Source organism: Triticum dicoccoides, chromosome 2A (assembly GCF_002162155.2).
Source record: "Triticum dicoccoides isolate Atlit2015 ecotype Zavitan chromosome 2A, WEW_v2.0, whole genome shotgun sequence".
NCBI lineage: Eukaryota > Viridiplantae > Streptophyta > Magnoliopsida > Poales > Poaceae > Triticum > Triticum dicoccoides.
In genome coordinates, this window is record NC_041382.1 from 756,831,032 (window position 1) to 756,844,263 (window position 13,232).

Genomic DNA, 13,232 nt, shown 5'->3' on the forward strand with positions numbered 1-13,232 from the left:
ATTTGTGAGGAGAGATTAGATACTTTATGATTTGTGAATGCCACATGTTATCTATCAGGATGGGTCTCACCTGCTAACCCGTAAGACTTGGTCTTATAGAATTCTTTTCCGTGTCGATCCCATCCCATCGAAATGGCATCAGATTATACATATTGTGTTGGGTCCTATATATACAAACTCATGGCCAGGTGGGTTGAAGAAACACGTGCGGTAGGTGAAAGCGTAGAATATAGAGTACGCGGGAACACGAGCTAGGCATGCAGCTAGTATGTACTTGGTCATATAATCAAACACCTAGATAGATAGTATATAATAAATAATAGACTGAAGATGTTAAGACCGTTTCAAGCGTTCTCATCGCATAGCAGCCATTGCCTGCTGCTTCAGTATCTTTCTTTGAGAAACTACTGCATAACTTGGTTCCACGGCCTTACCATGCTGCTTCAGTATCGACGCGGTCTAGGTTCCAAGGAGACATAGTTGACTATCATAACTCACAAACCTTGTAGAAGGCATTTAAACTCTCACTATAGAAAAAAAAGTTCTCACTTCCTCTTATTAAAACTGGAACGCTTGTTGTATGAATTCCATGTCACTACTTTCAACTTAAGAGTTCCCACAAAAAAAGAACTTTCAACTTAAGAGGTAAAAGTCCAATATTAAAATCATGAAGTAAAGTTTTTAGACCGCGGATTAAGCAGAGAAATAATGACCGACATTGCATCATCCTGAATTGCAAAATAACAGCTTAAAAAAAGAGTGAACACATATTATATTAAAGTAAATTTTATGTAATAAAAGGATGGATATACAATGGCGCCAATGAGGACTACTTTTGATTATAGTGATGAAAATTTTCTTGAAAGTTAAGTACACCGGACACGCCCACCAACATTGGATAGACGTCCCTGGTCTATTTGGACTATTTGGGTACATGCTCATAGCATCTTTTTGCTAGGTAAGCCTTGAAATTTCAGCATTTTCTACTAACCCTCATGCACTGTACATTTTACTTCAAGGTGAATTGAGGTTTAAATGGTGAGAGCAGACGATCTATACACGTGCCTGCTGGTCCATATTATCCAGTCGGTCGCGTTTTCATGCAGATCAGCGCCCAAAACAAAGTTAAAGCAGACAGGGAAAGGGAAAACATTTTAATAAAATAAGCTGTTATTCCCTCAAAATAAAATAGGCGGTTAGCTAGTAGGGACCATCTTGATGATTGTTCTTTACCTAATGCCGAAGGTACTTTTACAGTGGACGGGGCCTGGACAGGGGAAATTTTGGTCCTTCACAGCGTCGATAGCCATCAATCTCAGGGAAGAATTCGTTCCCGAAAAGCACCCATCACCGACTCCCATGGCTCTCTCTCTCTCTCCCTCAATAACGGCGACTGTCCCTTGCAACACCAGAAACAAGAACATGTATGGCACTCCACGAGCAAATGACGGGATTTTTGCCCAGCCGAATTTGATCCAGTATGTTTGGGGTTGGGGGGCATCCTAATTGTTCTCCACCATTTGTGGCAGCAGGTTCTTCAGGATAGTTCATTTACAATCCGGGGCAATACAAATTACATGTCTAATCTAAGTATATATTTCTGTAATACAAGTTTAAGTTACGAAATTGTTGGTTCTCACGGTTTAGCAAGAATGTGTGTCAAGTCAAATATTGTATAAGACCAAACGAATTTTTATTAATCTCCAAAACGAATCAGCAAAACGCAAAACCTGAATATGTCCAACATACACATAACTACTTGACTATACACACATATAGTTGCTAGTAATAATTACTTGACTATACACAAAGTACACATGTGCCTGCGACTGCAGATATGCACTCAAGCCATGAGGCCAGCAATGGCAAGCAAAACAGCGAGGCCATACCCGATGGCCTCCACATTGGTGGCAGTGGAGACAGGGGTCGGCGGGGGAGCATTGCTTGCACTTGGTCCGCTGGCTGGGGCGGGTGACGAGGAGGAGCCAGACATAATATCGATCTTAACCTTCATGCCACCAGCGCAGTGGCCAGGGAAGCCGCAAATGAAGTACCGGGTGCTGGAGGCGGTGAGGGTGACGACATCATTCCCAGAGTTGAGGGTGGTGATGGGGCTGGCGGTGCTGCAGGAGTCGTAGTCAGCCTTGCTGACCTCGAGGACATCATGCGCTTGAGGGGAGTACTTGAAGACGATCTGGTCGTCGGCTTTGAAGTTCCTGGAGGACGCCCATGTGCCGTAGTTGGTGCTGAGGTCCCACGCTCCACCGGGCTCGCCAACGTTGTAGATCGCCGCTGATGCGGTGCTCAGGATGGCCATCACAGCCATGGCGAGAAAAATGGTTCGTGTGACAGCCATTGAGGCTTGAACTGCAAGGAGAGCTTAGCAGAGGAGATTACAAGGGAGGTGCTGATGTATTGGTCCTTGAGCGGAGAATGTGTTTGCTTCCCTAGGTGGCGGTGTCCGGTCCTATATATAGGACAATCCTGGCCGGGTGGGACGGAGAAACATGTGCGGTTGGTGGGACTTTGAATATTGTGTGTAGGTGGGAACACAAGCAGCTGGTACATACTTGATCAAAATAGACTGAGTTTGTGAAGACCGGGCTGTGCTGTTAGCCTGCTGACCATTTCACGCGTTCTTTTCCATTTTCTTCAATATCGACGCGGTGTACAAGACATGACGTAGACTAACACGATCCACATACCTTCTGACATAGATGCTAAAATGTTGACAAATCATTTTTTATTAGTGGATTCCACATATTAAAGAGACCCTAAAATGTTGTTGTTGGAATTATTTAATTATATGTAGTAATTCAATATGAAGTACAAATCGTACATTTGGTCACTATAATGTTAAACTATATACCTATATATTAATAAGAGATTTTTTTAGGGAATATATAAATAAGAGCTTTTTTATCACATAATAGAAAAATGGGGGTCCTACTGATTTGGAGGCCCTTTGCAGCCGAACACTCTGCACAGGTGCGGGCCTGCCGTCAGAGGCCTGTTGCATGCCTTGATTAGGATCGTGCCTTGAATAGGTTACATGGAGGATATAGAGGCCAAGATCCAAACGAATTTCTACCATTGCTGCCAAGATAAACATGGCCTCTCGTTTTAGATAAAATTTACTTGACTGCAGGTTGGAAGCTCCATTTTTATCAGTTCTAAATTCCTAATTGTATGTGGTATGAACGCTTTAATTCTTGATTTTGATGCTCGTCTTTTAAGCAATACATATTGCTTGCTTTCTATGTTGATAGTTGTGACTTGTTTTGTTGGAACAATGTTGTAACTTTTTGTAACACTAAAGCTGTAATTTAATTAGTTGTAGCATGCAACTCATGTAGTAGAAAGCTGGAAATTAGACCGGAGAAATCTATCCAGCACTAGTATCAAAAGTAGTCCTCGTCGCCATGATACATCTAGGTTTTCCATCAACCATGACCGAAGGAGAGGATCCCCATGTGAATGAATTACTCAAAGCACCACAAAGTGATGAAACTTTAATTACACGTTTGCGTGTGAGGGGAGATTCTATTATTCATTGTTTTTGAGATAGCTCACCAGTCAGGCCAAATGGTAGGAGAGATATTCCCGCCAAGACATAGTGGATATTTGTAAACTTTAATTCAGTTTAATAATGCATCGCACAATATTATTTCACTCGTTGATGTTATTTTGCAATCCAGGATGATGCACTATGGCTCAATTGCACGGCTCAACATGCCAGCTGATAGCTCCATTCTACCAATTCTAAACGTGTTTTGTGTGTGTGTGTGTGTGTGTGTGTGTGTGTGTGTGTGTGTATGTGGATGTAATTTAGAACGTGTTAACTTAACTGTATATGGTATGAAAGTTGTACTTCTTGATTTGAACATTGGAATTTTGTTCATCGTTCTCCTTCTAAATTGGAGGTCGTGACTTTTTTTGTCGTTGAAACTTGAAAGGTGTAAAAGAAATCAGTAAAGGTTGTAACATAATTAGTTCTAAAGTGAAATTCAGGTAGTAAAGATGAAATATTGAATAAAAGAAGTCAAAAGTTTTTCTTTTTTGATAGAAGAGAAGTTCGAGTTGAATGCTGATCGACGAAACCTTGATGTATGTGAGCAGGGACATGGATTGTGATAGTCTACATCGCGTAGACCGCGTCGATACTGAAGAAAAGAAAAGGCAATGCGTGAAGCAGTCAGTAGGCCCGGTCTTCAGATGTTCCGTCGACCTATTATCTATTACATATCTATACGTGTTTGACTATGATGACCAAGTAGTAGGTGCATGCTGCCTAGCTTGCTTGTGTTCCCATATATAAACATTCAAAGTCCAAAATTCAGATATATGTAGTCTATTCTACGCTTCCAGCCTTCCACCTGCCGGACACGTTTCTTCAACCCACCTGGGCATAGCCTGTATTGTATATATAGGACCCGACACAGACACCTAGAGAAGCAAAAACAATCTCCGCTCAAAGGATCAACACAGCACTTGTCTTACAATCTCCTCTGCTAGTTCTCCTTTCAGTTCAAACCGCAATGGCTGCCATGAGAACCATTCTCCTCGCCATGGCCGCGATGGCCATCCTGAGCACCGCATCGGCGGCAAACTACAACGTCGGCGAGCCAGGTGGTGCATGGGACCTCAGGACCAACTACCACTACACCACAACACTACATCTGCGACAGTCAGGTTCGTTGGAAAAACAACTTCCCATGACAGACAATCGGTTGGGAAAAACTATTGCCGACCGATCTTGTCTGTTGGGGAAAGTCCAGACGGGGAAAGCCTTTCCCGACCGACATATCTTTGCCGACCGATCGCTTGTTGGCTATGGGGCACTTTTCCCGACCGACATTCTGTTGGGCCTGCCATGGTCCTTTCCCGACCAACAGTCTATTGGGCTTGCCATGAAGCTTTCCCAACCAACTGTTTGACAGAATTTTTTTCCCAACCAACAGTCTATTAGGCCTTCCAGGAGGCTTTCCCGACCGACTGTGTGACAGGGTTTGTTTTCCCGACCAACTTTTCGTTGGCCCATGCATTAGCTTTCTTCGACAGACTATGAGATGGTTTTTTCGTTTTGCCCACAAACATCCAATAGCCCTCAATAGCTTACATTTGTGTTACCAACAAAATATAAATCAAGTTTCATGTTTCATAATAATAACATGCATGCCCTAACAATAATAAACCATAACCAAACAATAACACATTAATTAATTTCAGATGTAAATACTTCATCCATTACAATATGGTTCATTTTGTCAGACACAATGCGAGTTTACAAAATGATATATAAAGTGCATCTCCAACGATTCAGTCACCATTACAAAAAATATCCCATTTACACAAACCACCGTCTTCATGTTTCCTCGTCCTCTTGCCTATTTTTCCTACATAATGTAAAGTTGTGATTACATTCATAAAGACAATGGCACCATAAAAATTTGTATAAATCATAGCATTGAGAACAACTATTACTTCACAAGGCAAGCTAGTACCAAACACCTACTAAGAAAGGCACTCCATTCAAGTTTAGGTAACCATGTAAAGGGGCATACTAAGCACTAGTTAAAGTGTCCTTATTTCTAGACACTATATTCATTGATAACAAGAAGGCTTCTGTGAATATCAACATGTTAAATTATACAAGGAGCTGTCCATTAGATGACTTTACTATGACCGCATTAAAATTTAGAAAGTAGTCGGCAACATAACGAATGGTTTTAAACTAAAAATGAGAGCGACCTTCTCCGACATTAGCTCATTTTATGGAGCGTAATTGTATTTCTCACCAAAGATTAAACATAATGGGGCAAAAATATGTAGGCGTTTACAGAATACTTTAGACTTTATTTACCGCGGTAACTCCTATAGCTCAGACCTCTAAAAGCAGCCAAGCTAGATACTACAACTACACTATACAAAATTTATCCATGTTGTGGTTCTTTTATCATATGATTAATAGATGCATCAAAACCTGATAATGAGCTAGCAGGTCAACATATCCAGGAATTCCCAGGACACCATGTGCTAGAGGTTTTTGAAAATCCATTTCTACATCACATAGCACATTGATGTTGGCAACCCTCTAGCATACCCTTTAGGTAGATAGGCAAATGCTTACACACCATGTGTCAATTGAACCCTGCAAACTTCAGAGTGTCAATGGTGTCAAGTAGAAGTAACAAATGCATCTATAATATTCAATTGATTAGGTACACACTTAAAACTTCAGAAAATCTCCAGAGATACAGACTTGTTCTATCTTCTAAGTGGTATCAGGACTGATGCAAAATGTCCAACTAACTGTTCGACATTCAATTGTAACCTATCTTAGTATGTGAAAATGTAATCCGGTGAGCGTAAAATTTCCATCTCAGCCTGAAAAATTATTGTTCAAATCAGGGGAGAAGTTATTTGCAACAGAAATGGACCACGAGATAGTAGTATGAATGTACGTCAGTCTCAGTCTGATGGTGTATTTCTTTTCTTCATTCTAAGAAAAGTACAATCATGCTTGTGCTTTCATCCGCTAATCAAAAATGACTAATGAAAGGATGATGTATAGACGAGCGACCAGAAAAGATCTATCTAGCACGAATTTTCCAGCCCAAACGCCCAACATGAGAAAGCATCCCTTGATGCCCTGATCACTTGTTGTACGCATCAGAAAAAAAAGACTACATGCATCCGTGAGATCAGGTAGTCTGTTTCCTATCCTTCAGGTAATTTTGTTCGCGGGCATCATGGCTTCTAGGGTTGCTGGCTCCGTGTGCCCTACGTCGTCGTCTCCTCTGCCCGTCCGCAGCTGCCGCACAAGGCAGAGGCCACTCCACTCGTGTGGAGATTGAATCCACGATGAAGACCATGCCAGCTTGTGTGCTACACCGGCATCATGCATCACAAGATCAACTTCAAAGAATCTAGGTACATCACTGGTAAATAATATTTGTGAATTAATACAATTCCGTTGAAGACAGTGGCGGTAAAATTACAATATAGGATTCTAATTTTACTCCTTTTAACATTTGAAACAGTATGTATGAAGAGAAAGGATACAACAGAAACATATTCATTTTTCCCCAGCCTAACATATTTGGTTTTCAAGCCCATTGCTTCTAGCTCAAACGTTACAGAAAATGCAAATCCACCTGACAAGCAACCGTTGTAGATGATAATTCCAACCCCAATCCTGTTGATATGCAACTGGTAGAAATGTAGTTTTTTTATATATTACCAGACATATGTTGCAATACAATCATATCAGTTCTACTTTAGGGACTATATTCTTGTGTTGTGTCTCTCAAACGATTATTATCTTCCTCGCCCCCTCATGTCTAAATCCATACTCCGCCCCTGATCTAGGTTCCATCAGTTGCATGCCCAAAGAATAAGATTTGGCATATCATTCATGAGAAAATAGCCAGATAAGAAAAAAAACAAGCAACCTGACATAGTCTCAGTTACACATCGGAAGTGAGAGTAAGCAAAAATAATGCAAGAAACCAGCAAATAGTATAACAAAACTCAAGATGTGAAAAAAAATACTCACCTATCCAAATCCACTTGATGTGATGCAGGTATAAAAATCATCCAGTGGCCTTTTGTTAGTTGTTGAGTAATTGCCCAAACATCCACCAAACCTATGAAAGTTTGTTTGACCCTGCAAAAAATCATTATCCAATTCAGTCTGCTAACAATCACATGATATAAATAGAGAATGATAATAATCGATGGCTAGGGTTTGAACTTTTAGTGCTTCAAAATCATTTTTATTCCATGTAACAAAGCAGCACAGATTTGTTTTGAAAGAGATCAATATGCAGAGAGGTGAGGGCTCCAGCCATTGGGGCTATTGAAGGTTAAATCTGCACACACACACACACATACAGAGAGAGAGAGAGAGAGAGAGAGAGAGCTTACTGATGTTGTTGCCGCTGTGGATGGCTAAGAGAGATGGGGCACCAGCCACCGCGCCCCTAGTCTCCAGAAGTTAAGGGAGCAGAGGCCGCACGCCTCGTTCCGAACCACCAGGGCCGAAGGGACCTTGTCCCGCTCAGATCTGCAACCATGGGAGTGGGGAAGAGGAAGTTGCGTATGGGTTGGGGGCTTGGGGCAGTGGCACCATAAGAGGGAGGTGAGAGGTGACCTCACCGAGCGCTTGGGCACGAACAAAAAGCGCCGCCACTGGCAGCTGGGTGAGGGCATCGGCGCCGCAGGACCACCTCAACATGGGAAATCAGCACCGATGTGGGGATGGTGATGGAGTGGTGGGAGGAAGAGATGGACAGAGTGGTGGGAGGAAGAGATGGGCGGAGTGGTGGGAGGAAGAGATGGGCGGAGTGGTGGAACCGTCGCCGGATGCGAGCGTCGTCGCCGCCGCTAAGATCGGAAGAGAAAGAGATAAGGGAGAGAGGACAGAGAGATAGCGGTGTTGTGTTTTTTTTCTCTTGAGCGGATGATGTTTTAGGAGGTGGGTTGTGGTGGCGCGACATGAAAATTTTGGATGGGCTTCGCGCTAAGTTTCGCAGGCGCGCGCGCACTGATGTTTTGGGTGGCCAGTTGGCGGCCCACGGTCGGTCGGGAACATTTGCCGACCGACTGTGTGATACGAGTGCAACTATTACCATCCAACGGTTTGACGCTATACATTTCAGCATTCCCGACCGACAGTTGGTTGTTATATGTGAGTAATACCAACCAAAGGTTTGATAGAAGTTTTACAAACAAACTGTCGGTCGGCAAAACTGACTTTTCCCAACACACGTCTGTAGGGAATGCAGTGTCGTGGTGTAGTGTACGGCACCTGGGCGTCATCCAGGAACTTTCACCCCAGCGATCAAATTGTCTTCAAGTACTCTCCTCAGGCACACGATGTCCTTGAGGTCAGCAAGGCCGATTACGACTCCTGCAGCACCGCCAGCCCCATCGCCACCCTCAACTCCGGGAATGATGTCGTCTCCCTCACTGCCACCGGCACCCGCTACTTCCTCTGTGGCTTCCCGGGCCACTGCGCGGGGGGAATGAAGGTCAAGATCGATGTCGTGCCAAGCTCGTCCTCTTCCTCCCCGGCCCCGGCCAGCAGCCCCAGTGCAAGCAATGCTCCCCCGCCGGCGCCTGTCTCTGCCGCCACCTCTATGGAGGCCACAGGGTTTAGCCTCGCCGTCTTGCTTGCCGTTGCCGGTCTGATGGCTTGAGTGCGTCTCTAAAAAACATAGAAGTCACTGTTACTATCAAGCATATGTGGTGTACATGTATAGTCAAGTAATTATATCGTATGTTGTATGTATTCAGGCTTCATGTTTTGCATATTCATTTTGGAGGATGATTAATAAAAATTCTTTTAGTATTATACAACATTAGTCCCGAAACATGTTCGCCAACCATAAGAAGCCACCCTCAGCTCTGGAATCATGTCATACCCCTCAATATCACAGCACCCGCTATTTCATATGTAACTTCCCTCGCCATTGCGTGTGTGGCATGAAGGTCACGATTGATGTCATACCTAACTACTCCTAGTGTCGCCTGCCCCGGCCAACAGCCCATGTGCAACTAACACTTCCCCATGTGTCTATATCTACCGTCACCTCTGCGGAGGCCGTGTGGTTTAGCCTCGCCATCTTGCTTCTCCTTGCCGATCTAATTGCTTGAATTCACTTGCGCAGCCCCACGCACATGCGTACTTTATGTTTAGTCAAGTAATTATTAGTTTATTACTAGTAACTGTATATGTGTATGGTCCAGTAACTATATGTTGGAATAGGATGGTTGCATGCATGTTGTCCCAATGTCTGTCCATACATTATTCAGTTGCGACTCCTTGCCCCATTGCGGATACCCGTCATCAGGGTATACTCTTTTTCAGCTAGTGGCATGCAAGTCGAATTACGAACTTAAGCCTTAGTAATATTGCATATTAAGTTTTTACACTATATTAGTGCTCCCCTGCGGTGTTGAAATAGAGGCAGTGAAAATGTGGGGACTTACCATACTTATTGGACAAAATGCATTGATTTTTTTCTCCTGTTACAACATACGAACATGTTTGCTAGCTTCTCCCAAAGAACTAATACTCTACTAGGTAAGGATCCACTTGCTTCACCGATCAAAAGTTCAAACCCATCTCCGCATTTTTTTAGGATCATCTCCGTAGTTATTCTTAGCTAGTACCTGAGGCTCAACAGTGGAGCTGCATCCCTCGTCTCTTCATCCACCCTTTCACCCACGATTTCGGCAGTCTGGTGGGCACCTTGAGATGGTGTTTCAACCCGTCGGAAGGTGGGACGGCGATGGCGGTCGGCGGCTCTGTGGTAGGTGGCAACCTTGCGGTGGTCGTCTTGATCAGTCGGAGGTGGCAGCGGATGACGAGGCGGTCGTTGTCGGTGGCCATATGTTCAGCTTGTGTGAGGTCGCTGCTCTTAACCAAGCACCGGGACCCGTGCACAGGGTTGTCGTGGTCGAACATGTGCCTCAACCACTCCCCTTCGCCGGCCCCCACGACGTCGATGACCTCGAAGCGGAATTCGGCCATCGTCTCTGTGTCACTGGACCTCCCGCGACCGAGGAAACGGACACCCAGTCCCTGCTAGCTTCGCAGTAGCCGTTGGGGTACACCTTGAGGTACCAGCTGCCGCCGCCAAAGCTGAACTGCGCAGAGTGCACGCACTCCCCAGTACGGAGCGCTGCCTTGACATTCAAGAAGCTAATCGTCATCGTGTAGGACGCACTCATCGTCCCGGCTGCTGGCTTCGAGGCCTGAACCATTTGTTCTGCCGCGAACACTTTCACCGGCATGTTTCTCACCTCCACCTCCACGTCGACAAACACTGTGCACCGGATGGTGAAGCTATCATCGTGACGACGAATGCACGACGAGCACTCCAGCTCGCTCCTCTTCACGAACCGGACGTAGCCCTTTCCATAGCCCCGATCGCGCCGTGTAGTTGTCGAAAACGGTGCGCTCGCCGCTCTCGTCTAGGATCTCGATGGAGATCCTGAGCCTGCAGCGGCCCTCCCTGGTGTAGATGTGGTCAAAAATCCCGTGCCGGGCGACGAGGAAGACACCCACGAAGTCCGCTGATTTCTTGTCGATGCCCCCGGGGTAGACCTTGAGGTGGTGGAGTGCCCCGCGGACGAAGAAGGGGTCGAAGTTGAGCGCCGTGCGGGCCGGCGTCCGCGCCCACCTGGAGTACTCGGGCACCGTGAAGAGATACGTCACGGAATCTATCGTCTCGAACAGGCCGCACCTCACCGGCAGCGACGGCGCTGCCGGCGCAGCGTGGCTAGGGTTGGCACCCATCGATCTCGGCTGCTGTTGGAGATCGGTACTAATATAATTACCACCCTATATATTTGATGGGCTCCTCATCTCTCTCGGCCGCATATTATAAACTTGCCGGGGACGTATCTCCACTTCTAATGGAGCAGTTGGTAGTCTCCTCCGGTCAATTTTCGTCCCACCACTTTTTCCGGGTTTTTTTCGTAGATTAATCTCTACTCCTAATGGAGCAGTTGGTAGTCTCCTCCGGTCAATTTTCGTCCCACCACTTTCGTCCGGCTTTTTTATAGGTTAACCTTCGTAGATTTTTTTTCGTCGTTTATTTCGTCTGGTTTATTTTTGTCTCACCTTCCATTATTATATCCTCACGGTGATTTTTTTTACTCTCCCATTAAAAACTTTCTTAACATTTGCAAACTTTCCTAACCATACATGTCACAAACGGGCAGGTATTGATATCACGTTACAAACAATAAAACCCATTTTCATGGAAATTAATACAAATCCTAATTTCCTAACACATTGATTCTTACCTTTTCTAATCTCTACTCAGTTGGTAGGCATGTCACAAACGGGCAGGTATTGATATCACGTTACAAACAATAAAACCCATTTTCATGGAAATCAATTCAAATCCTAACTTTCCTAACACATTGATTCTTACCTTTTCTGATCTCTACTCAGTTGGTAGGTGGTATCTTCGCTTCCTACTCCCAAACCTCGATCGCACAATCCCCGAGGATTCCCCACGATTCTGCACGCACAAAAGAAACAAGCAAGAAAAACCAGCGTGACTGAAACCTACGAACCTATGTCCCTCTTCCTCCCCAGCCGCGAAGCGAAGCCGGCCGGCCGCCACCCATCGCGTGCGCCTAGGGTTCTCGATGGAGCCTGCGGCCTCCATGTCATCGGCGAATAGGCGAAGGGCGGCCTCAGAGGCCCTAGAGCTGCAGCTACAGCAGAGGACGCTCGAGACCATGCTGGAGCAGTGCGGTTATCGAGACGATGTTCAGGAGTGCGAGGACGGGAATCCGGGCTAGGGGCGGACGGCTGGGCGGCGACATCAGCGACGGGGAGGGGCCACCCCCGGCGCCGGGGTTGGTGTATCCGAGGGCAGTCCACGGTGGCTGCGGCGACGGTGGGCTCATATCCCGTTCATGGAGCTCTCCCGGCACCGTCGCCCCGTTTCCCATCTCTTCCCGATCTGGCGCCGCACCATCGTCTCCTATCTCTCCATGAAGCCACGATACTGGTGGTTGCCAGGGGCTCGATCCAATGAAACGCAGGATGGTCGGACACTCCAGTGCGGATGCTTGCAAGGGCGTGCTGGCCCTCGCTTGGAAGGGGATGAGACTGTCAGGAAGTTAACTTGGTTGGCGAGAGACCAGGTGAGCTTATGAATTTCTTAAAATTCATTTACTTAAGAATGCAATCTTCCGGTGTTCACTGATATAACGTGTTATCTTTTGCATACTTTTTGTAGTTTCAGTAAGATTGATCACATAGATGGTTCTACATGGATAGAGATATCCACTTAGTGCACATCTGTTGAGATTCAAAAGGTAATTGACATTAGTTGAGATTCAAAAGGTACTTGATTTTTGTGAAAATTATCGGTTCATGTTGTGCCTATTTGTAGACTTTTTCTCAGTTTTTAAAAAAATATTTGTATGTACAAGCCGAATTCAGGTGCGGTACAAGCCATGGTGCACTATACACTTACCAAGGGTGATGTGTTGGTTGAAAAATTGCCGCAGTTAATAGCTTCGGCTTAATATTTGACACGGACTTGAACCATTTGCAGTGTCATTGTCAGGCTGATTATTGCTATGGAGAATGAAACATCCATGCTATCGATGAAGAACAATCTCACAAAATTGGATATATCTTCTTGTGCTATTATTGCTGAAATTAAGAGGCGCACTATAAGTCTGAGGAATTGTCA

At 45.1% G+C, this 13,232-nt stretch overlaps 2 protein-coding genes across 2 annotated transcripts; one reads left to right on the top strand and one right to left on the bottom strand.

The window, feature by feature from the left end:
* Positions 1 to 1,711: 1,711 nt before the first annotated feature.
* Positions 1,712 to 2,419, bottom strand: LOC119352324 (mavicyanin-like). The gene has a single exon (XM_037619000.1). The coding sequence runs from the start codon at positions 2,354 to 2,356 to the stop codon at positions 1,844 to 1,846; it is 513 nt and encodes a 170-aa protein (XP_037474897.1). The 5' UTR covers positions 2,357 to 2,419; the 3' UTR covers positions 1,712 to 1,843.
* A 2,119-nt stretch (positions 2,420 to 4,538) lies between these two features.
* On the top strand, positions 4,539 to 9,203 carry LOC119352325 (mavicyanin-like). The gene is made up of 2 exons (XM_037619001.1): positions 4,539 to 4,655; positions 8,805 to 9,203. The coding sequence occupies exons 1-2, from the start codon at positions 4,539 to 4,541 to the stop codon at positions 9,201 to 9,203; spliced, it is 516 nt and encodes a 171-aa protein (XP_037474898.1).
* Positions 9,204 to 13,232: the final 4,029 nt, after the last annotated feature.

What these genes read in the sequence shown, in the direction of transcription:
- LOC119352324 (XM_037619000.1), bottom strand. Translation starts at nt 2,356, where the DNA reads ATGGCTGTCACACGAACCATTTTTCTCGCCATGGCTGTGATGGCCATC.
- LOC119352325 (XM_037619001.1), top strand. Translation starts at nt 4,539, where the DNA reads ATGGCTGCCATGAGAACCATTCTCCTCGCCATGGCCGCGATGGCCATC. An exon ending in CATGGGACCTCAGGACCAAC is followed by an intron (nt 4,656 to 8,804) that starts TACCACTACACC and finishes CGTGGTGTAGTG; the next exon opens with TACGGCACCTGGGCGTCATC.